We start from the raw sequence: 21,210 nt of genomic DNA on the forward strand, positions 1-21,210 counted from the left end.
CCAATCGCTTGGTAACAAAAGCACAGCACTCCGTCTTCAGGCCACAAGTGGCCCACCGGGACCGTCCGACCGCCGTGTCATCCTCATTGCGGATGCGGATAGGAGGGGCGTGTGGTCAGCACACCGCTCTCCCGGTCGTTATGACGGTTTTCTTTGACCGAAGCCGCTACTATTCGGTCGAGTAGCTCCTCAACTGGCATCACGAGGCTGAGTGCACCCCGAAAAATGGCAACAGAGAATGGCGGCCTGGACGGTCACCCATCCAAGTGCCGGCCACGCCCGACAGCGCTTAACTTCGGTGATCTGACGGGAGCCGGTGTATCCACTGCGGCAAGGCCGTCGCCCATCCCTGGGTAACAGACCTCAGTTTATCATTTTATAGATGGGGTGGGGGGGAGCATTAGGTCAGGTACGATCGTTAAACAGTCGTTAGCATATCGCATGTGTACTGTTTAGTGTGGCAAAGCTGGCAACGCTGCTGCTGAGATTGGAAACGTTTCGGCGCCCCATTGTGGCGGCATCCTCATGTGTGTCGTTTTTTCAGCCTGCGACCCGCGCTCGCAGTGGCAGTGCAACATGGGAGAGTGCATCGACCAGAGGCTGGTGTGCGACGGCAAGCGGGACTGCCCCAGGGACGGCTCGGACGAGGAGAACTGCCGTAAGTTGCGCAGCCTCGGCCCTCTCACTGTTCTACTGCTCCTTGTCCTCCTTCCGAGAAATGTTTTCAACTACAATCCTCTGCTGGCTGCTATTACTTGGATTATAATATCCTTTTAAGTTTCTCGTCTTTCTTTATTGTATAATACTGGCTGCTTAGGCACAGTCAGGTGTGTGAAATGACACCAGATGTCAACATCGTTAAAATAGTAATATACACTGAAGTCGGCAGTTGGCTGTGTGACTGTGTGGTTCAAATGCGAATGAACAACCACAGTTAAACCAAGACCATACATCATGTGCTGATAGACATGGACTGTCGAACATTGTGGAGGGCAGTTCTAAAAAATGGCATGAAATAATCGGAAATAATCACTCGTAAGTTCAAAAGTGCTACCAGCAATCCAGTTAGCACAATGGCTAATGGGTGGGGTGGGGGGGGGGGGGGCAAAGGTCGAGCAGCTCATCGCAAGCCACATACACTGTGTGATCAAAAGTATCCGGACACCCCCCAAAAATATACGTTTTTCATATTAGGTGCATTGTGCTGACACCTACTGCCAGGTACTCCATATCAGCGACCTCAGTAGTCATTAGACGTCGTGAGAGAGCAGAATGGGGCGCTCCGCGGAACTCACGGACTTCGCCGTGGTCAGGTGATTGGGTGTCACTTGCGTCATACGTCTGTACGCTAGATTTCCACACTCCTAAACATCCCTAGGTCTACTCTTTCTGATGCGATAGTGAAGTGGAAACGTGAAGGGACACATGCAGCACAAGTAGCAACATCAGAAGACTCGTACGTACTCCAGGAAGACCTGCAGAGGATTAATGAATGGTGCGACAGCTGGCAGCTTTCCCTAAACGTAGATAAATGTAATGTAATGCGCATACATAGGGGCAGAAATCCATTCCAGTACGATTATGCCATAGGTGGTAAATCATTGGAAGCGGTAACGACCGTAAAATACTTAGGAGTTACTATCCGGAGCGATCTGAAGTGGAATGATCATCATCGTTGATAAAGAACGTCCGTCCTCAGAGACCAAAAACAGGAAAAGTCAACGTAATATTGGTAAACTGCAGGAGTATCCAGGGCAAGGTTCCTGAATTAGTATCTCTTATTGAAGGAAATAGTGCGCATATAGTATTAGGAACGGAAAGTTGGTTAAAACCGGAAGTGAACAGTAACGAAATCCTAGACACAGAATGGAATATATACCGCAAGGATAGGATAAACGCCAATGGTGGAGGAGTATTTATAGCAGTAAAGAATTCAATAATATCCAGTGAAGTTATTAGCGAATGCGAATGTGAAATAATCTGGGTTAAGTTAAGTATCAAAGGTGGGTCAGATATGATAGTCGGATGCTTCTATAGACCACCTGCATCAGCAACCGTAGTAGTTGAGCGCCTCAGAGAGAACCTGCAGAACGTCGTGAAGAAGTTTCGTGATCATACTATTGTAATAGGGGGAGACTTCAATCTACCAGGTATAGAATGGGATAGTCACACAATCAGAACTGGAGCCAGGGACAGAGACTCTTGTGACATTATCCTGACTGCCTTGTCCGAGAATTACTTCGAGCAGATAGTTAGAGAACCAACTCGTGAAGCTAACGTTTTAGACCTCATAGCAACAAATAGACCGGAACTTTTCGACTCCGTGAATGTAGAAGAGGGTATCAGTGATCATAAGTCAGTGGTTGCATCAATGACTACAAGTGTAATAAGAAATGCCAAGAAAGGAAGGAAAATATATTTGCTTAACAAGAGTGATAGGGCACAAATCGCAGAATATCTGAGTGACCACCATCAAACGTTCATTTCTGAGGAAGAGGATGTGGAACAAAAATGGAAAAAATTCAGAAACATCGTCCAGTACGCCTTAGATAAGTTCGTACCGACTAAGGTCCAAAGCGAGGGGAAAGATCCACCGTGGTATAACAATCATGTACGAAAGGTACTACGGAAACAAAGAAAGCTTCATCATAGGTTTAAGAGTAGTCGAATCATAGCTGATAAGGAAAAGCTGAACGAAGCGAAAAAGAGCGTAAAGAGAGCAATGAGAGAAGCATTCAACGAATTCGAACATAAAACATTGGCAAACAATCTAAACAAGAACCCTAAAAAGTTTTGGTCATATGTAAAATCGGTAAGCGGATCTAAATCCCCTATTCAGTCACTCGTTGACCACGATGGCACCGAAACAGAGGACGACCGAAGAAAGGCAGAAATACTGAATTCAGTGTTCCGAAACTGTTTCACTGCGGAAAATCGTAACACGGTCCCTGACTTCAGCCGTCGCACGGACGCCAAAATGGAAAATATTGAAATAAACGATATCGGAATTGAAAAACAACTGCTATCACTTAGTAGCGGAAAAGCATCCGGACCAGACGAGATACCCTTAAGATTCTACAGTGATTATGCTAAAGAACTTGCCCCCTTTCTATCAGCAATTTATCGTAGATCTCTGGAAGAACGTAAAGTACCTAGCGACTGGAAGAAAGCGCAGGTCGTTCCCATTTTCAAGAGGGGTCATAAATCAGATGCGAATAATTATAGGCCTATTTCGCTTACGTCAATCTGTTGTAGAATAATGGAACATGTTTTGTGTTCTCGTATTATGACGTTCTTAGATAATACAAATCTCCTTCATCATAACCAACATGGATTCCGCAAACAGAGATCATGTGAAACTCAGCTCGCCCTATTTGCCCAAGAAATTCACAGTGCCGTAGACACTGGCGAGCAGATTGATGCCGTATTCCTGGACTTCAGGAAGGCATTTGATACGGTTCCGCACTTACGTTTAGTGAAAAAAATACGAGCTTACGGAATATCGGACCAGGTTTGTGATTGGATTCAGGATTTCCTAGAAGAAAGAACACAACATGTCATTCTTAACGGTTCAAAATCTGCAGATGTAGAGGTAATTTCGGGAGTACCGCAGGGAAGCGTGATAGGACCTTTATTGTTTACAATTTACATAAATGACTTAGTTGACAACATCGGTAGCTCCGTGAGGCTATTTGCAGATGACACGGTTGTCTACAAGAAAGTAGCAACATCAGAAGACTCGTACGTACTCCAGGAGGACCTGCAGAGGATTAATGCATGGTGCGACAGCTGGCAGCTTTCCCTAAACGTAGATAAATGTAATATAATGCGCATACATAGGGGCAGAAATCCATTCCAGTACGATTATGCCATAGGTGGTAAATCATTGGAAGCGGTAACGACCGTAAAATACTTAGGAGTTACTATCCGGAGCGATCTGAAGTGGAATGATCACATAAAACAAATAGTGGGAAAAGCAGGCGCCAGGTTGAGATTCATAGGAAGAATTCTAAGAAAATGTGACTCATCGACGAAAGAAGTAGCTTACAAAACGCTTGTTCGTCCGATTCTTGAGTATTGCTCATCAGTATGGGACCCTTACCAGGTTGGATTAATAGAAGAGATAGACATGATCCAGCGAAAAGCAGCGCGATTCGTCATGGGGACATTTAGTCAGCGCGAGAGCGTTACGGAGATGCTGAACAAGCTCCAGTGGCGGACACTTCAAGAAAGGCGTTACGCAATACGGAGAGGTTTATTATCGAAATTACGAGAGAGCACATTCCGGGAAGAGATGGGCAACATATTACTACCGCCCACATATATCTCGCGTAATGATCACAACGAAAAGATCCGAGAAATTAGAGCAAATACGGAGACTTACAAGCAGTCGTTCTTCCCACGCACAATTCGTGAATGGAACAGGGAAGGGGGGATCAGATAGTGGTACAATAAGTACCCTCCGCCACACACCGTAAGGTGGCTCGCGGAGTATAGATGTAGATGTAGATGTAGGCCGACCTCGTCTGTTGACTGACAGAGACCGGCGACAGTTGAAGAGGGTCGTAATGCGTAATAGGCAGACATCTATCCAGACCATCACACAGGAATTTCAAACTGCATCAGGATCCTCTGGAAGTACTGTGTCAGGCTTGAGATGAGAAAACTTGGATTTCAAGGTCGAGCGGCAGCTCATAAGCCACACCTCACGCCGGTAAGTGCCAAACGTCGCCTCGCTCGGTGTAAGGAGCGTAAGCATTGGACGACTGAACAGTGGAAAAACTGTGTGGAGTGACGAATCACGGTACACAATGTGGCGATCCGATGGTAGAGTGTAGGTATGGCGAATACCCAGTGAACGTCATCTGCGAACGTGTGTAGTGCCAACAGTAAAATTCGGAGGCGGTGGTGTTATGGTGTGGTCGTGTTTTTGTTGGAGGGGGCTTGAATCCCTTGTTGTTTTGCGTGGCACTATCACAGCACAGGCCTACATTGATATTTTAAGCACCTTCTTGCTTCCCACTGTTGAAGAGAAATTCGGGGATGGCGATTGCACTATTGAACATATGATCATAATGCACGGCCTGTGGGGGAATGGTTACACGACACTAACATCCCTGTAATGGACTGGCCTGCACAGAGTCCTGACCTGAATCCTACAGAACACCTGTGGGATGTTTTGGAACGCCGACTTCGTGCCAGGCCTCACCGACCGACATCGATACCTCTCCTCAGTGCAGCACTCCGTGAAGAATGTCTGCCTTTCCCGAAGAAACCTTGCAGCACCTGATTGAACGAATGCCTGCGAGAGTGGAAGCTGTCATCAAGGCTAAGGGTGGGCCAACACCATACTGAATTCCTGCATTACTGATGGAGGTCGCCACCAACTTGTTAGTCATTTTCATCGCCAGGTGTCCGGATACTTTTGATCACCTAGTGTACCAAGGTGCCTGGATACTTTTGATCATATAGTATACAACCAACCTATTCTTTCACTGCAACCCAAATATGACCCATTTTCATTTGGTATGTATTGCAGATATCTGAAAATGTTTTCACAGCCCATGCTGTGCAATAGTGAAAAGTACAAAATAACAGTACGTAGGTTTGAGATCCAGTGCAGCAGATTACTGGTATTAAAAAAAGTATTTAAGCTGTGGATTCATTTGCAACTAAAATATTGTTGTAAGAAAAATCGCGGTAAGCATATTGCACGATACGTGCAAACAGCTCAAATTAAACACTCAATGAGCAGCTTTTAATTATGTTCACACCATGTACACGTCACAAGAAAGAGACTTGAAGTATCTTCCAGCTCTTCCATGTGCCAAGCGTGTTTCTGTACCATAGAATTTTTCTGCAATCACAATTTTGTAATATCGTGTTACTCTCTGATCTTCTCATACCAATATTGCACATTATTCTTTTACTATGTATATTGGCTATGTTTATAATGTAAGATGAAATGAATTGCTCTGTATTCTAGTAGTTGTTGAACTAAACATCAACGACAATTTTAGAACTTGACTTGAACAAGGGCCATCTCAGATAACCAAGATTGTGAGTAATTATCTACTATTCATTTGCAACTCCACACTTATTCCTGGCAAGAATATGTATTCAGTTTGCCTGTGAGGTCTGCCCAGAAAGCTAAGTTGGAAACAGCACAGTGTGTGATTTGCATGTATCTTGGTTTGACTCCTGGGGCAACCATCAGTTTCAGCTCACCACAGATGCTGAATCTGCTGTATCTTAATGTTAGCAGTGTTCTACATTGTAAGTACTACACCGCAGTGCAGTGCCAACTGTGTCAAACTCTTCCACTGTATTATGACTCGTGTTGAAATAGTGCACCAGTTGGAAATATTTCATTGGCAGCCGTCTGTATTTAGACTATGAGAAACATTTATCACCTGAATGCAACGCAACTTTTTTGAAATATCGAGGACTGACACTTTATTTATATGTGATACGCCTCCTTAAGATGTTTCAGTATGTATAGGTCTGCTTTGGTGTGTATTATATTCTTACAAAATGGCCTCGCTTAACGACTTTGAAGAACACTCTCTATTCATTTTTTTCAGCAAAAAAACAGTGTACAGAGCTCTACAGTAATTTCAGAATCGCAGAATGTTATGTGTTTGTGTCACTAACAGGTCTCTCATTTCATACTTGCACTTGAATTACTTGCTCTGCAGTTCAACATTTTTTTGTCTGCCATGTATGTCAACTACCATGTACATATGATAGCATGGATGCATGTTTGCACGTATGTTGCTGATCAATTTTCAGACTCGGTATCCTGATGCCTCACGCGTGATGTGTTTACGAAAATGTTCTGCCATGCTGTTGTGTGCACTAACGTGAAGCACGGCAGCACTTTGCATTCATCATGTGATGAGTATTCTTGGAAAGTTGACATAAGATCAAGGAGGTCAAGGGAATTACAGCGGCCTGCAGAATGAACTTCAGGGGCTTCTTGCTGAAATTGAAGCAGTTCTAAGAATTGCAGAAGCTATATCACTTGATTCATATCAAAAGGAGCAGTCAAGAAGACATTGCAAGGTGCATTGCAAGTCAAATGGGGCAGTAAACAAGATATTGCAAGATGTGCTGCCAGTCAAATGGGGCAGTCAACAAGACCCTATAATGCATGTTGCAAGATTTAGTGAACAGGCAACCATAAATAGTGCTGTATGTCAAATAGGGCAGTCAAGTTGGCACTTTAGGAAGTGTTAAGTGTAAAAGTGCTGTCGACAGGGCACTGTGAAGAACGGTTCACGTCTAATGGGGCACTGTAAAGAATGTTGCAAGTCGAGTAGACAATAGAGCACTCTGAGGCACGTTGCAAGTGAAATGGAGCAGTCAACAGGGAACTGTAAGCTATGTTGCAAGTTTACTGGGCCCGTCTTTTGGGCACTTTACGGCATCTTGCACATCATATGGGTCAAGGACTGGTGTAAAAACATTCTCATATAGAAACCAACATAAAAGCAAGGAAATCTTTTGTTTTGCTGAGGTAATTTTGTAATGAAGATTCAGTTCAGTCCTATAGATTGCAAAAATCCATTGCATACATATTTCAGACTGTTGCCATTAGTTCACAGTCAGATATGTGATACTTGACTGCTTAAATGTGTGAAAAGTGCTTCTGTGTGTGAAAAGAGCTGCTGAAAGTAATAAGTGTAACATACTTTCCTAGTAAGGAAAAAGTTTCCTGACATCAAGATATCAGATAAAAGTCTGCGGCGGTGATGTACCACTGTTAGAAAGTAGTGTGTAGTGTTTAACGAAGGGAATCAGAATGTGCATAATGAAGAAGAGTCTGACAAGCCACCAACTGTCACTGAAAAAGTTTCATTTTGAACACTGCTTCTGTCAGAATTCAAAGGTCTGTGTTAGAGAAAATTTTTCATAATGTGTGGCTAGAAAAAGCTGGATCCTCAATGAGCACTCCATGCCAGCCTGCGGAACACCTGTGTGACAAATCAACTTTTTTTTCTAATTTGTTTAAAAGAAGAATGAAGAACCCAGAAGCTTACACTCATCAGTGAGAAGCAGCTGACAGTCATGTTTAGTACTAGAAGGATTTTTTTTTTCTTTTTTTCCGATTGACGGTCCACTGCAGCAAGTGGAAATACAGTTCGACTGCCATGCACTTCAATATATGGTTTAGTGGCTTCTAAGGATGAACGGATTTAGGAAGTTATGCAGTAGAATCTCTATAGGGCGGTTTACGTAGTACTTAATAATGCTCCACACTGCGCGAAATTCCGTTCAGTGACAGATTTTAAGGAACACATAACAGCGCATGGCACACATATACAGTGAAAGCTGTGTTTTATGAATAAATCTGTTGACTGTGTTAAGGAAACGAAAGACAGATGGTCGACGGGTTTTTATTCGCAAAATATATAGTTCAGTGGGAAATTTTGCTCTAAAATTGGAGAAAAATATCGGGTTTCATGCAAATAATACTGAAAAGCTGTACTAACTACGAGGTCTGTTCAAAAATTCCGGGACGTTCGTAATTTTGTTGGAGTGATATGCGGTTGGCATCCCTGCACACGCCTGTGTTTAATGCGTAACTGGCGGAAGTTTCATTGTTGTGTGTCTGTCAGTCACTGTTCAGTGCTGTATTGAGTAGAATGTTGTGTCGCACAGTTTGTGAATTTCGAGATGGCAGAGTTTGAGGAACAATGCGTCTGCATTAAATTTTGCGTGAAACTCAAGAAAACCTTTACACAGACACACCAAATGTTGGTGGAAGTCGGCCAGGGTGGCCGAGCGATTCTAGGCGCTACAGTCTGGAACCGCGCGACAGCTACGGTAGCAAGTTCGAATCCTGCCTCGGGCATGGATGTGTGTGATGTCCTTAGGTTAGTCAGGTTTAAGTAGTTCTAAGTTCTAAGGGACTGATGACCTCAGAAGTTAAGTCCCACAGTGCTCAGAGCCATTTGAACTATTGAACCATTTTCTTGCTAGAAGGCTAAAGTAGAGGAGAAGGGGGAGGAATGGTTCAAATGGCTCAAGTGGCAGTTGACCCTAAACAACGAAGAGTGTGTGTTCATCCACGTGAGTGCTAAAAGGAACTCAATCTTCGGTTACACGATAAATCAGTCTAACCTAAAAGCTGTAAATTCAACTAAATACCTAGGTGTTACCATTACGAATAACTTAAATTGGAAGGATCACATAGAAACTGTTGTAGAGGAAGGCTAACCAAAGACTGCATTTTATTGGCACAACACTTGGAAAATGTTACAGACCTACTAAGAAGACTGCCTACACTACGCTTGTCCGTCCTCTTTTAGAATACTGCTGCGCGGTGTGGGATCCTTACCAGATAGGACTGACTGAGTACATCGAAAAAGTTCAAAGAAGGGCAGCACGTTTTGTATTGTCGCGGAATGTGGGAAAGAGTGTCACAGAAATGATACAGGATTTGGGATGGGCATAATTAAAAGAAAGGCGTTTTTCGTTGCGATGGAATCTTCTCACGAAATTCCGATCACCAACTTTCTCCTCCGAATGCGAAAATATTGTGTTGACACCGACCTACATAGGGAGGAACCATCACCAAGATAAAATAAGGGAAATCAGAGCTCGTACGTGTTCATTCTTTCCATGCGCTATACGAGATTGGAATAACAGAGAATTGTGAAGGTTGTAACGCCTCCGTTTTTATCCCGACCAGATCTGATCGAATAGCAGCCCAATATTTATTATTAACATGACCGTGAAGCTAATGGGGCTGGTAATCGGAATTGACTGCTATGGAAGTTCTTACTTTCCAGTTCGTCCTGTTCAATACTATAATATTGAATGTATGGTAATAAGGAACACCAACACAGTTTCACTAATTACGAACTTACATTCTTCTCAAAACACAAAAAGGAGACAGCCACTGCCTTCGTCATACATATCTGATTACGGCTAATCTCAGCACAGGCTTTCTTCATTTGCCATTATCGTCACACGCTAACCCATCACTGCATCCAACACTGCAATCCAAGGTTAGGCCGGCGCGGTAGGCGCGAAACCAAATATCGGCACTAGTAAAGTCGCTGATCACTTTTATAAAGATACTTCATCACTTTCCCGGTATTTATTTATTATTTAGGGGTCTAACCACGGCGATGGTGACACCCTTCTCGGTTAAAAACCCTATATTCCAATAATGGCCTCCACACACACACACCTCTCTCGCCAACCACTCTGGCGCATCTCGACACTCGCTCTCGCAACACGTCACAATCGATTGTTCGCCCTATCGACCTGTGCCGAGTGCACAGTTATAATAAGGGCTTACGGACCCCTTACAAGGTGCTTCGATGAACCCTCTGCCAGGCACTTAAATGTGATTTGCAGAGTATCCATGTAGATGTAGATGTTGATGTATTTCGAAGGAGGCGACGCACAATAAGTAAAACGTAAGAGTTGAAAAATTTTGTAGATAAAGTTCAGGAATTTTTTGAACAGACTTCGTACATAAAACTAAGACATTAAATGAAATTTTTTGTCACAAGTGTTAAGCATAAAACATCCAATTTTTAGAAAAAACACGGAAGTAGAGGTTAAGATTGCCACATTAGGGCCGTCCTGAATTGTGGCATCCAGGGAGGAGCGAATTTTAGGAAATGTTTGAGTCTGGCAAACAATATAGAGTGGTGGGAATGAGATTTTCACTCTACAGCGGAGTGTGCGCTGATATGAAACTTCCTGGAAGATTAAAACTGTGTGCCGGACCGAGACTCGAACTCGGGACCTTTGCCTTTCGCGGACAAGTGCTCTACCAACTGAGCTGCCCAAGCACGACTCACGCCCGGTACTCACAGCTTTACTTCTGCCAGTACCTCGTCTCCTACCTTCCAAACTTCACAGAAGCTCTCCTGCGAACCTTGCAGAACTAGCACTCCTGGGAGAAAGGATATTGCGGAGAAATGGCTTAGCCACAGCCTGGGTTCGCAGGAGAGCTTCTGTGAAGTTTGGAAGGTAGGAGACGAGGTACTGGCAGAAGTAAAGCTGTGAGGACGGGGCGTGAGTCGTGCTTGGGTAGCTCAGTGGTAGAGCACTTGCCCGCGAAAGGCAAAGGTCCCGAGTTCGAGTCTCGGTCCGGCCCACAGTTTTAATCTGCTAGGAAGTTTAATATAGAGTGGTGGATTGACGGAACTTCATAGTCAGGTGTCGCTACCGCCACACACTGTTTGCCAACACCGCCTAGCATGGAACTTGGAAGTAATTTTCCGCGCCAGGTAGCCAAAATGTTTGCGGCAGGTGTGAAAGGGGCGGGGTGAGCTGAGTGTTTGTGTTGGCCCTACAGCACCCAGGCAATGCACGGAGGGCGAATTCCGCTGCAGGATCAGCGGCCGCTGCATCTCGCAGGCGCAGAGGTGCGACCGGCGGTACGACTGCGGCGACGATGATTTCTCGGACGAACAGAACTGCCGTAAGTCGACTGTAGCCTGGCTCTCGCCGTCGACATCTTGTCGACGTCTCATTCTGTCCGCTCGCTGCCTCTCTTTAACACCGCTGCAAATACTAACGCCAAGCTACTTCTCTTCCTGTATCTTCTCTTTACTAACATCAGTGATCTCTCATTCGCCTTCAGCAGGTAGGCTATAGTCCTCGAATGGTGTTTTTGTCATCATCATCATCTTGCAGGTGTGGTCAGGCTACGGAGCTAAATAAAAGACTTCTTATACCATAAGTATTTCACTTCCTTTTATTTACAGGGCATCCTCAGTGGCTTGTAATACATCACTGACATTATGTGAAATATTTATAAATGCTGAGGGAAGCTGAAGAAATGAATTAAAATTTGTGCCGCTGCTGGGGCTTGAACCAGTGTGTCCTTGCTTCCTAGGCAGGTATGCTAGCTATTGCTCCACTGCGGCCTTATAGCTAACAGCCCTGCATGGATTACGATAGTCCAATGCCCTCCATATGGCAAACTTCAATTCACATCTTCAGCTTATTTAGCCCTTCTTAGATCGTCACTGTTATATCAGATTATTAAACGCCTTCTCTGAAAACTACCGACATCGGATAGTTCAGAAACCCACTCGTGATGGAAATACAGGCTGATCCAAAAGTCAGTATAAATTTGAAAACTTAATTAACCACGGAATAATGTAGATAGAGAGGTGAAAATTGACACACATGCCTGGAATGACATGGGGTTTTATTAGAACCAAAAAAAAAAAAAGTTCACAAAATGTCCGACAGATAGCGCTGGACAGCAAAACGTGAGTGACGGGTGAGAGGTACGACGATACGTTACAGAATCACATCATCCCCAGCCTGGCTGATAAACACTAAACACCTGCTGGAACGTACGATGTTTATGCAGGATGGCACTCCACCCCATATTGCTAGACGCGTGAAAGATGTCTTTCGCGCGCCGTTTGGTGATGATCATGTCCTCAGCCGCCACTTTCGTCACGCTTGGCCTCCCAGGTCCCTAGACCTCAGTCCGTGCGATTATTGGCTTTGGGGTTACCTGAAGTCGCAAGTGTATCGTGGTCGACCGACATCTCTAGGGATGCTGGAAGACAACATCCGACGCTAATGCCTCATCATAACTCCGGACATGCTTTACAGTGCTGTTCACAACATTATTCCTCAGCTACAGCTATTGTTGAGGAATGATGGTGGACATATTGAGCATTTCCTGTAAAGAACATCATCTTTGCTTTGTCTTACTTTGTTATGCTAATTATTGCTATTCTGATCAGGTGAAGCGCCATCTGTCGGACATTTTTTGAACGTTTGTATTTTTTTGGTTCTAATAAAACCCTATGTCATTCCAAGCATGTGTGTCAATTTGTACCTCTCTGTCTACATTATTCCATGATTTATTCAGTTTTCAAATTTATACTGACTTCTTGATCACCCGGTAGATTGGATTGAATGGCAACAAACAGACCACACCTCTTTGAGGAGTCCGCATCGAAACTCGCATCAGTGATCATGATGCGGCTGTGGCAACAATGATTACAAAAGTACAAAGAACAACTAAAACAAGCAGAAAGATATATATGTTCAGTAAACTATGTACAAAATTAGCAGTGCCACATCTCAACGAGGAACTTAAAACCTTCAGCAGAGCGAAGGAGCATGTAGAGGAACCTTCGCTCAAGTTTAAAAGAATAACTGACCATGCATTGGATACATATTCACCAAGTAGAACAGATCATGATGAGACAGACCCTCCATGGTATACAGTAACTGTAAACAAACTTATAAAGAAACAGAGATTACTGTATTATAGATGTAAAACAAAGCATAGGGCTGTAGATAGAGGAGTGCTGATTGCAACGCTTTTCGCTGTCAAGAGAGCAATGCATGAAGCTTTCAATGACTACTGTAGCAGAATACTGTCAGACGACCTTTCACAAAACCGGAGAAATTCAGGTCATATGTAAAGGCTACTAGTAGCACCTAACTTAAGTGTCCAGTCCCTAGCGAATGAGACAGGAACTGAAACTAAGGGTAGCAAAATAAAGCTGAAATGCTTAACTTCGTTATCAAATGTTCCTTTACAAAGGAAAAGTCAGGAGAATAGCCCCAATTTAATCCTCGTACCACTGATGAGTTAGTGTCAATGGTGTTGAGAAACAGCTGAAATCGTTAACACTGAACAAAGCCCCAGGGCCCCGATGGAATCCCTGTCAAATTCGATACTGAATTAGCCTTCTAACTATAATCTGTCCTTCGAACAAAAAACTGTGCCCAGTTCTTGGAAAACGGCACAGGTCACACCCGTCTACAAGAAGGGTAGTAGAAATGATCTGCAAAACTACCGTTCAATGTCCTTGACATCAATTTGTTGTAGAATCGGAGAATATATTCTGAGTTCAAACACAATGAGGTGTCTTGAACAGAACAAATAATTACAGCAGGCACAGAGGCAAGCATTCAAACAACTGTGCAAGCATTCAAACAATCTCCTTAGTATGCCCCATACGTGAATTGAACTGGAAGAAAACCTAATAACAGGTACAATGGGATTTGCCCTCTGCTGTGGTTTGCAGAGTATGGATACAGATGCAAATTGTTGTAGGTATATACCTTTTTCCTGGACATTATCCCACATCTTCATGAGGTCAGTGGATATGGTAATGTTAATTGTAGAGGGTGGCTGGATGCCCTTCCTGACAACCCCCTCCCCAACTGCACCCCCTGGGACAGAAATTGCGTATTCCACCTGTTTGTGTCTAGTGTCAATCCATGTTCAAGCGTACGAAAGTTTTCTAAATGTTTGCAAAGGGTGTAACTGAAGTGGAACTTGGGCACCAGCCAAGTATTCTGCTAGTGGGATGTGGAAAACCGCCTAAAAACCACGTACAGGCTGGCCGGGGGCCCAGAAGCAGCGCGCTGACACATGCAGCCATCTGGTCTGGTCCATATACACTCCTGGAAATTGAAATAAGAACACCGTGAATTCATTGTCCCAGGAAGGGGAAACTTTATTGACACATTCCTGGGGTCAGATACATCATATGATCACACTGACAGAACCACAGGCACATAGACACAGGCAACAGAGCATGCACAATGTCGGCACTAGTACAGTGTATATCCACCTTTCGCAGCAATGCAGGCTGCTATTCTCCCATGGAGACGATCGTAGAGATGCTGGATGTAGTCCTGTGGAACGGCTTGCCATGCCATTTCCACCTGGCGCCTCAGTTGGACCAGCGTTCGTGCTGGACGTGCAGACCGCGTGTGACGACGCTTCATCCAGTCCCAAACATGCTCAGTGGGGGACAGATCCGGAGATCTTGCTGGCCAGGGTAGTTGACTTACACCTTCTAGAGCACGTTGGGTGGCACGGGATACATGCGGACGTGCATTGTCCTGTTGGAACAGCAAGTTCCCTTGCCGGTCTAGGAATGGTAGAACGATGGGTTCGATGACGGTTTGGATGTACCGCGCACTATTCAGTGTCCCCTCGACGATCACCAGTGGTGTACGGCCAGTGTAGGAGATCGCTCCCCACACCATGATGCCGGGTGTTGGCCCTGTGTGCCTCGGTCGTATGCAGTCCTGATTGTGGCGCTCACCTGCACGGCGCCAAACACGCATACGACCATCATTGGCACCAAGGCAGAAGCGACTCTCATCGCTGAAGACGACACGTCTCCATTCGTCCCTCCATTCACGCCTGTCGCGACACCACTGGAGGCGGGCTGCACGATGTTGGGGCGTGAGCGGAAGACGGCCTAACGGTGTGCGGGACCGTAGCCCAGCTTCATGGAGACGGTTGCGAATGGTCCTCGCCGATACCCCAGGAGCAACAGTGTCCCTAATTTGCTGGGAAGTGGCGGTGCGGTCCCCTACGGCACTGAGTAGCCACTGCGACTTGGCGTGCATCCGTGCGTCGCTGCGGTCCGGTCCCAGGTCGACGGGCACGTGCACCTTCCGCCGACCACTGGCGACAACATCGATGTACTGTGGAGACCTCACGCCCCACGTGTTGAGCAATTCGGCGGTACGTCCACCCGGCCTCCCGCATGCCCACTATACGCCCTCGCTCAAAGTCCGTCAACTGCACATACGGTTCACGTCCACGCTGTCGCGGCATGCTACCAGTGTTAAAGACTGCGATGGAGCTCCGTATGCCACGGCAAACTGGCTGACACTGACGGCGGCGGTGCACAAATGCTGCGCAGCTAGCGCCATTCGACGGCCAACACCGCGGTTCCTGGTGTGTCCGCTGTGCCGTGCGTGTGATCATTGCTTGTACAGCCCTCTCGCAGTGTCCGGAGCAAGTATGGTGGGTCTGACACACCGGTGTCAATGTGTTCTTTTTTCCATTTCCAGGAGTGTAATTACGTTCGTATATTACACTTTCTTTGTTATTGCCTTATATTTTCGTAACAAAATTATTTTTGGAACGCAAGTTTTGTAAGATTGCATCTGTTGTGTTCTGCTAACGACTTTTTGAGATCTAATTATTACATGTGTCACTCTGGAATTATACTTTGTTGTCCTGTATACGCCATTGTTTGTGAATACACTTCATTTATGCACTTCACTCAGTGTATGATTTTCCAACGTGCTGTACATAGTGTTGCGAATGTTGCTCTGTTTTTTTCTATCAGCCTTATGTATGGCTTGTGATATCTGTATGCACTCTGTTTTGTTTCTTATGTAGTTGCGTGTATTGTGGGGCATGCTCTTTGAATGGAGGGAGTCTCACTGTGCGTGCCTTTTTTTTATTTTTGTTGCGATCATCATAACTTAAATTCTCTCTTTTCCCAGAGCATCGCCCACCATACGCACCTACATAAAAACGATGGAATATCAAACTCCATACCGACATCACAACGCATGCAGCAGGCTGACCGAAAAACACACAGCAACATTTGACAACACTGTAAACAGCATATATGCGCAACTGACACACACACACAAAAGTGGAGTGTTTGGGTGAAATGTATAATCAAACTTAAAAATATCGTACGTTCTTGTGTACTCACGAAAACGAGGTACAATTCTAGGCCGACACGTGTAACATCGAGATCTTATACAATCGTAACATGAACGAAACATAAATTTAAACTTGTGCTCCAAAAAGTTGTGCCGTACCTAACAGGAAGAGAATATGAAACAAAAACAAACGGCATTATTTTTAGCTGCGTAGACGGACAACATCTCCAAGAAGATAATAATAACAGTTACACAGAAGCAACTAAGGAACGACGGATAACATAAAAATGACAAACGTCAGGGTTTGTCTGCGTGCTTATTCATCAACTGCATTTTCAAAATTCGTTCAAGACTTTTTATGTGCGTTCGTTTGATTTAATTTAGAATAAACTTTTAATCAATTAACTAAAAGAGTCTTCTGGTAAAATTTTAGCAGACGTTCGAAACCGATAAGCAGACTTAGAAATTTATACAATAAGTACACATATATGATACTAAATCGTAGACAATAAATGCATGTACTACCTTACCTTATCGAACGCCGAAAATTACATTTTGTGTAAAATGGACAAAATGCGTGATGATTGGCAACAAGGGATGTTAATGACATAAGATGGCGGAACCAATGACGAAATCTGTGTTTCGATAAAGTGTCATTGTGAAGTCACCTGTAAGAACAACGAAATAAATACGTATGACTTAATACAGAGTGGAATGTACAAATAGATATATAAGCTATGCCATCAGGCCTCAATCTAACCAACAGCTTGAAAACAGAAATTCTAGGAAAAAACCATATACGATACACTTCATAATACCTGACTAAGTTGAAGAAAGTGAATTTCCTTACGAAGTATTATCTGAAATTTCGAACAAATCTCATTTAGTTAATAGATTTTCCGCAAGAGGCGCCACATGTACGACTAGTTCGTAGATTATCTGTAAGAGGCTCCAGCATAGCAATTGTTAATCGTTGCCAAATTTTCTTACACTCCGATTAATATTGAACTGTAGACAAGTTTGCCTGTGTAAAAAATGTAATTAATTACAAATGACGGTTATTATGCAGTATTATTCTTATCGGTGTGATTGGTACCATATATGAACTTGACCATTTTTTGGCATTTCCAGCACTGTAAAGAGCGAAGCAGGGACGCCATATTCGCTCGTCAGCGATTATGAATTTGTGAGAAAAGCCAAATTAACTTCCAATATCGGAGAATGATGCTCATGACCTTGATCATTAGTCACAGTTATTGTTTCGCTGATTATTGTTGCACAGTATGTTAAATTGTGGAAGACATCTTTGATCAGCAATTGTTCGATATTTTCGCATAGAGTTTTCACGTAGAGGTCTCTATTTTAGACGTAGCATTTCGACATCTAAAAATCCCGATTTTTTTCTTGTGATGTGGAACGCCGCATTTGTTCAAAATTCTAAGTCGGAGTTACGAATTTTGCAATAAATAATATGTTGTCACTGTGATGGAGGTGATTTCGTTACACTCAATCTGCATATTTCGTATTATCAATCGAAGCAACTTTATTACCTTGCATAGGGAAATGAATTGGTAACTATACCATTGTCATTTACTTTTATTGACAAGTAGATTCATAAATAAAATTACTTCAGAATTTAAAATTTCTTGGTAGTGTTCTGCATCAAATACTCGCTGACCGACAGTACAAAAATGTACCGCATGCGTTAATCCGAATGCAGTCGAGGCGGGAGAGAAGCAGATGAAACGATAAGGACGTATTTGTATATCCACAATGGAAGTGAAACTGCCGGTACTGAAGAATTTTTTGATTGTTAATGACGGTATGTACACATTCGTACTTTCGTCGGTCGTCTTTTCTTCATTTCATACTTATCACTAATTTTCCAGTCTATGTACTAACATATTTTTATCAAATTTTCAGCTAGTAATCTGACAGTCTGGAGACTATTTTACGCTGTCCCGATGTCCGTTCTCATTTTTTTCAGCTAGATCATAGAAAATATATTTCTTCTTTTGTTTTAGCGTTTCTACAGAATGAGTTCAGCTGCTTCTACTTTCACAGATGTCTTATTATTTTACTAACAATTTCTCTTCTTTTTAATTCCATACTGATTTAATTTCTCTATGTATTAATTTTTATGCAGTTTTACTTTCTCAGTAATTATGCATAGTTTCAGCACCTTATGAGAAATCATAATTTGTGATCAGTAACTCAGCATATAATTTTTAATGCAGTTTTCTGTTCATGTTTTTCAAAATGTAATTTACAAATCAGATAATCAACTAATTTGGTTGCATGTCAAACACTGGCATGCTATATGTTTCAACATTAACAGTACATTCATTTAAGTGTATTTATTTTGAGACTGTTACATGTGTACTAAGTTAATATTGCATCTTGATTAAAATGTGAGTAACATTGCATTGGATCCATGTGGTAATGGGTTTATCAGTGACAAAAACAAATGACATCCATCCATCCACCCATCAACAGCAATCTTCTGTAGCACCAGATTTCAAAAGCTACTATTTGCTCTTTGTCTGAACTCCTGTATGTCATACACATTTCACTTCCACACAAGGCATTCGAAATACATTAAGAAAAGAGCATGTGGCATTTAAATGTAAACCCAGTGTTAGCAGATTTCTCTGTTTTTCAGAAATTCTGTTTTTGATTTGCCTGTGTGCAGTTTGTATCGTTCCTACTTCTGCTGTCGACACTTTGCTGCCCAAAAAGCATAACTCATTGACTACTTTCAACATCTCATTTGCTAATGTAATTTCCCCCTCAGCATCGCCTAATTTAAGCTGACTACACTCTACTATCTTTATTTAAATTTTGTTGATGTTCATTATAAAAGCTTTTTTCACAATGACAGATATTTCCGCAACTAATCTTCAAAGTGCTTTGCCGCCATCGGCAAAATTACCGTGTCATCATAAAACAACTGTGTCAGAATTTTCAAAATACACTGAAGTGACAAAAATCGTAGGATACCTTCTAATATCGTGACGGGTCTCCTCTCGCCCGGCATAGTGCAGCAGCATGATGTTGCGTTGACTCAATAAGCCGTTTGAAGTCCCCTGTGGAAATAATAAGCCGTGCTGCCTCTATAGCTGTCCCTAGTTGTGGAAGTGTTGTCAGTGCAGAGGTTTGCGCAAGAGTTGACCTGTCAGTTGTCCCAAAAATGTGCAAACAGATTCATGTAAATAAATCTGTGGGCCAGACCAATTGCTCGAACTGGCCAGAACGTTGTTCAAACAGTCGTGGCCCAGTGAAATGGCGCACTGTCATCTGTAAAAATTCCATTGTTGTCTGGGAACATAAAGTCCACAAATGACTGAAAATGGTCTCTAAGTGGCTGGACATAACCACTTCCAGTCAGTGGTCAGTTTAGTTCCATGTAAGCACAGCCCACACCATTATGGACCTACCACCATTTTTGCACAGTGTCTTGTTGATAATCTGGATCCGTGGCTGTGTGGGACCTGCGCGACATACATAACCCTACCGTCAGCTCTTACCAAATGAAAATGGGATTCATCTGACCTGGCCACAGTTTTCCAGTCACCTAGAGTCCAACCGATGTGGTCACGAGCCCAGGAGAGCCACTGCAGGCAATGCTGTGCTGTTAGCAAATGCTCTGGGGTCAGACATCTGCTGCCATAGGCAATTAAATGCAAAATTTCAATGCGCTGTCCCGACATATTTTCATCGTTAAGTCCCACATTGATTTCGGCAGTTAGGCCGGTATTACACTATCAAATTTCTTTGTCAAAGATTTGATCAGAGATGTGATCCAATATTCCGTCCAATATATTTGACAAAGATCTTTGACGTAGCGCTAGAAGGGGTATTACACTCTCATCAAATTTTTCGTCAAAGTTCAAGATGGCTGACAACAACTTGTTATTAACCTCAGCAGTTGTACGTACCCCAATTGCATTGTGTGCACATGCGGAAAAGAAGTGGGGGAAAAATGGAACCATACATACGAGGTTGACAGTCTTAAAAGTTCTGGGATTACAACTTGATAATTAACAAATCTGTATTTGCAATTCGAGTGTTAGCAGACATAGGCAACATAAAAATGAAAAAGCTTGCATACTTTGCCTACTTTCATTCCATAATGTCATATGGGATAATATTTTGGGATAAATCTTGAAGTCAAACAAAAGTTTTCAGAGTCCAAAAGCGTGTAATACGTATTATTTGTGGAGTAAATTCACGGACGTCCTGCAGAAACCTCTTCAAAGGATTGGGTATACTAACTACTGCCTCTCAGTATATTTACTTCTTAATGAAATTTGTCGTAAATAATATATCTCTTTTTTCCAACAAACAACTCAGTTCATACAGCCGGCCGAAGTGGCCGTGCGGTTAAAGGCGCTGCAGCCTGGAACCGCAAGACCGCTACGGTCGCACGTTCGAATCCTGCCTCCGGCATGGATGTTTGTGATGTCCTTAGTTAGGTTTAACTAGTTCTAAGTTCTAGGGGACTCATGACCTCAGCAGTTGAGTCCCATAGTGCTCAGAGCCATTTGAACCATTTCAGTTCATACATACAATACCAGGAACAAAAATGATCTGCACAAGGACTTAAAAGCACTTACTTTAGTTCAAAAAGGGGTCCACTACTCAGGAACACTCATCTTCAATAATTTGCCAGCAAACATAGAAAATTTAGTTACAAATAAAGATCAGTTTAAAAGGAGCCTGAAAGACTTACTAGTGGCCAACTCCTACTCCACTGACGAAATTTTTAATACA

The 21,210-nt window shown here is 43.2% G+C and overlaps 1 protein-coding gene across 1 annotated transcript in view; it reads left to right on the plus strand.

Moving 5' to 3' along the window:
- LOC126213609 (basement membrane-specific heparan sulfate proteoglycan core protein-like) overlaps positions 1-21,210 on the plus strand; it is an 843,204-nt gene that overhangs the window by 392,351 nt on the left and 429,643 nt on the right. Inside the window, exons 11-12 of the mRNA XM_049941462.1 lie at positions 545-658; positions 11,324-11,449. Coding sequence (XP_049797419.1) covers positions 545-658; positions 11,324-11,449 — 240 coding nt within the window. The remainder of the gene's footprint in view (positions 1-544; positions 659-11,323; positions 11,450-21,210) is intronic.

Source organism: Schistocerca nitens, chromosome 11 (genome assembly GCF_023898315.1).
Source record: "Schistocerca nitens isolate TAMUIC-IGC-003100 chromosome 11, iqSchNite1.1, whole genome shotgun sequence".
NCBI lineage: Eukaryota > Metazoa > Arthropoda > Insecta > Orthoptera > Acrididae > Schistocerca > Schistocerca nitens.